General features: G+C 69.3%; 1 protein-coding gene across 1 annotated transcript; it reads left to right on the forward strand.

The window, feature by feature from the left end:
* Positions 1 to 60: 60 nt before the first annotated feature.
* MNEG_14902 (hypothetical protein) lies at positions 61 to 1,521 on the forward strand (the record flags this gene model as incomplete). Its single annotated transcript, XM_014036627.1, has 2 exons — positions 61 to 522; positions 799 to 1,521. The coding sequence occupies 2 exons, from the start codon at positions 61 to 63 to the stop codon at positions 1,519 to 1,521; spliced, it is 1,185 nt and encodes a 394-aa protein (XP_013892081.1).
* Positions 1,522 to 3,865: the final 2,344 nt, after the last annotated feature.

Consider the following 3,865-nt stretch of genomic DNA (forward strand, 5'->3'; position numbering starts at 1 on the left):
GCCGGGGGCGGCGGCGGCGGCGGCGGGGGATTCCTGGGTGTTTCGGAGGAGGCGTCTGCGATGACTGCCAGAACGTACAGCTGGCAGCAGCCCGCGGCGGCAGCGGCGCGGCCGCTTGGCGACGGGCCGCGGCGGCCGACGGTTGCGCTCGAGCCGTCTGCGGCGGCAGCGGCGCAGCAGCAGCAGCAGCAGCAGGAGCAGCGGCAGCAGCAGTCCACCGACTCGTTTACGCCCACCATCGGCGGCGCCGCCCGCGACGACTGCCGGCCCGCGCTCGAGCCGCCGGCGGCGCTGCGGGAGGCGCTCTGCCGGCTGGCCTGGGGCTACACCGCCCTCGGCCGCCTGCCCAACGCGCTGCTCCGCGAGTCCTTCCGGCTTCTCGGCAGCTACCCGGCAGCCGACTTCACGGCACCCCAGCTGGCGATGCTGTTCGAGGCGGGCGCGCGGGCGCGGGCGATGGGGCAGGGGCTGGCGGAGCCGCACCCGCTGACAGCCACATCGGCGCGCGTCTTCATCGGGGAGGTGCGCGTTGTCACGCACTGTGAATTCTCGAGGCCCGTACGACTGAACAAAGGAGCGCGTGTGGCGGGTGCTCCCGCGTGCTGGCTGCAGCGACGGATGCGCGGGGTTTGGGCGGAGCGCGGAGCCCAGCCGGGCGGTCCTCTTCGCAGCTGCGTGGGGCCGCTCTGGTCTCGCACGTGCTTCCCCTTTGCAGAGCGGGCGCATGCGCCTGCACGTGCAAGTTCCTCAATCTGACTTTGGCATCACCTAACATCCCCCTGCTGATGACGCCCGCAGCTCAAGCGGGCGCCACGCACTGTGGCGCTGCCCGAGGAGCTGCAGCACTACGCATTCCCGGCCTGGCTCCGCGGCACCCGCGGCGGCGCCGCGCCGCTCGCGCCGCCGCCGCTGATCGCGGCGCGGCAGTGGCACGGCGGCGACGCGGCGGGGCCCCGGCCGCCGGCCGGGGCGCATTGGCCAAGTGGCAGCGGCGGCGGCCGAGGCCCTAACCAGCAGCAGCAGCAGCAGGAGCAGCAGCAGCAGCAGCAGCAGCAGCAGCAGCAGCAGCAGCCTCTGGGAGGGGACGACCGGTGGCCAGAGGGATGCGCCGACGCCCCCTTCTCCTCCTGGCGCCACCGCGACCCCACATACCTGACGCGCGCCGGCCTCTCCGCCGGCGTCTCCGCCGCCCTCGTCGCCGCCGGCCTGTCCGAGGTTGCGCCGTCCGTCGCGCAAACCTTAGACGGCGTGATGGAGGTCCCGCTGCCGCTGGCGCGTGGCAACGCACGGGTGGCGATTGAGGTGCTGCCCCCAGAAGACGCGGCCCGCAACCCGCCCCATGCGCCGCTCGGGCCGGCGGCCGCGCGGCACGCGATGCTGCGCCACCGTGGGTGGGCGGTGGCGCAGGTGCCGTTCGACGAGTGGCAGGCGGCGTGCGAGGCGGGGGGGCGGGCGGCGGCGGAGTACCTGCGGGCGGCGGTGGAAGCTGCAGAGTCGGCGGCGCTTGCGCCGGAGCGGTGAGGGCCCGGCGCCCCGTCCGGAAACGCGACACGCGGCCAGCAGGAGCGAGAGCGCGCCCGGGCCCTTGCCGACAGCGGGGCCCGGGGTTGTGTGGTGACATGTCGAGAAAAGTCTCCTGTCCGGGACTTGAGGGACGTCTGAGCTGGGCAGGTCCCATGCAGATAGGGCCAGGCGCTTGTGGGGCTCTGGCAGGGGCATTGTGTCCCCTAAGGAGGGATGCGGCCACCTGTTGATGTGCTCAGCAGCGCATCACAGGTCCCACTCACCGCACCTCCGAGTTTGGGGCGGTCGAGGCAGGGTCATGGGCCCCAAGGCCGCCGCGGCCGGCGCGCTCGCCGCCAGCCGCGCCAGCTGGCGGCAACCCTTGACCCTCCAGGCGCGCCATTTGAATTGCAAAGCTCACAGGCCGGTTTGGGGTTTCAAACCCCCTGGGAGATACGTGAAGTTCAGGTATCTCCTGGGCAGTCAGGCGGGACTAATTTCAGCCCCCGCTGCCCCGGCCTGGCCCCTTGGCCTTGGCTGCACTGGACGCCTCGAAACACAGTGTGCCCACCAGCCGCGCCCCTCGGCAGCCGTGGGAAGGTGCACCCTCCCTGCCAGGCGCGGGGCCTAAGGCTGCTGCCGGCCAACGCCTGCTGCAAGGCGCGGGCGCCCAGTCGGCCCTGGGGTCTGCGAGCCTGCATGCGTGCAGAGATGAGGACAGCCAACTCCTGGCCTCGCCCGCCCATGCAGCTCACCCTATCTGACTGTACACAAAGCCGCGCTTCCACTGCCTCATGCGAGCGCCGCGCTGCTCGCAGGAGCTGCGCTTTTGCGTGTGTGTGAGCCTCCAGCCCTCTCCTGCATTTGCAGCTCGAAACCCCCTCCCTGCCCTTGCGCAGACCCTGCAAGCTTCAGGGGCCACCGCCGCACACCCTTTGCCTAGATTTGGCTGGCGTGCAGCAGCCGTGTGATTCGCACGTGTCTAGCCTTGAGCCTCTGTTTCTCATGAACGGCACATTGCTGTTGGTAACTTGCCTGGTTACAGGCGTGCATCATGAATCTCAACATGAGACTGATTTGAACTCCATGGGGTGTGTGGGCCAGGATTGATGATGCGTGATTAGGTGCCTGCTAGTTTCAGTGCGCCACCGCCAGGCCCCAGATGAGGCCACATTAGTCATGCCTTTCTGTGGCTAAGCCTGCAACACCAGCAACTAGAGGCTGGCTTGTGGGCGGGGCGCTAGGGCCGAGGCAGGACGGCGAGCCGGTGATCGCGAATCAGCGGGGCCGCAGCACCCATCCTGCGCAAGTGCACGATGGCCGCCCCTGCGGCCCTGACGAGCGGCGCAGAGGGCAAAGCACCCTCGTCGAAAAAGGGCGCGCCCCCGCGTGGCGGCACACAGGCGCCGCCCCGCGCCGCGCCGCAGCGCAGGAGGCCGGCTCTGCTGGCGCTCGCGGTTTCCCCTGGTATTCTTCACCGGCATTGTCCGGCATTGTGGGATCGGAACGAGGGCGGGGAAGGAATGCCAACGGCTAAGCTGAGCGCTCCTGGCAGCAGCAAGGGTGGCCGGAGCGCCCATTGCAAGCAAGGGTGTGGTGGCGCTGCGACTTGCCTGGAACTCTGCTCCATGAAACGCAGCGCTATGAAAGGGAGGGCTGAATGCCAGGACCACGACACAAAAATGGCTGAGGAGCGTCGGCCAGCAAACTCCGGGATGTGGGCGAGCGCAGCGCTATCTGGTAGGCTAAACACACGGCGGCAACAGCACAGGCGAGCCGCCGGGAGGGGGCAAACGATGGGCGGCGTGGCGGCGTCGCGCTCTGCACGCTGCCCACCTGCCCAAGGAAGAAAAAGGCAGCGCGCCGCTCAACCATCTTGGCTCTGCGTTCCACCAGGCTCCCTGGCAGCAGATCACACCGCGCCTTTCAAACTGCAGTGGAAACGGAGAAATCAAGCCTCTGTGACTTTCTATGACTTAGTAACCATCAGTAAACGCGCGGCACGATCCGCCACGGCACCAGCTCGCAGTACCGGTCCCAGTCCGCGCCGTACTTTGCCCGGCAGACCGCGTCGTCCCGCCGTTCCCGGTGGATGAGCAGCGCCGCGAAGTATATGCAGTAGAAGAACGGGATGACGCCCTGGGCGCCCGCGACGCCCGTAGGCAGGCACCAGGCCAGCCCCATGATCCAGTCCCCGAGGTAGTTGATGTGCCGCGCGGCCCCCCACCATCCGGAGGTTATGAGCCGCGTCCCGCGCGCCGTCGGCATGGATTTGACGTGGGAGACGGAGGGGTGGCGGGGGTCTCGGCGGAAGGCGTCCTTCTGGCCGTTTGCGCCGCGGAAGACCCAGTAGCCGAGAGCC

The sequence above is a fragment of the Monoraphidium neglectum genome (genome assembly GCF_000611645.1).
Source record: "Monoraphidium neglectum strain SAG 48.87 unplaced genomic scaffold scaffold04864, whole genome shotgun sequence".
NCBI lineage: Eukaryota > Viridiplantae > Chlorophyta > Chlorophyceae > Sphaeropleales > Selenastraceae > Monoraphidium > Monoraphidium neglectum.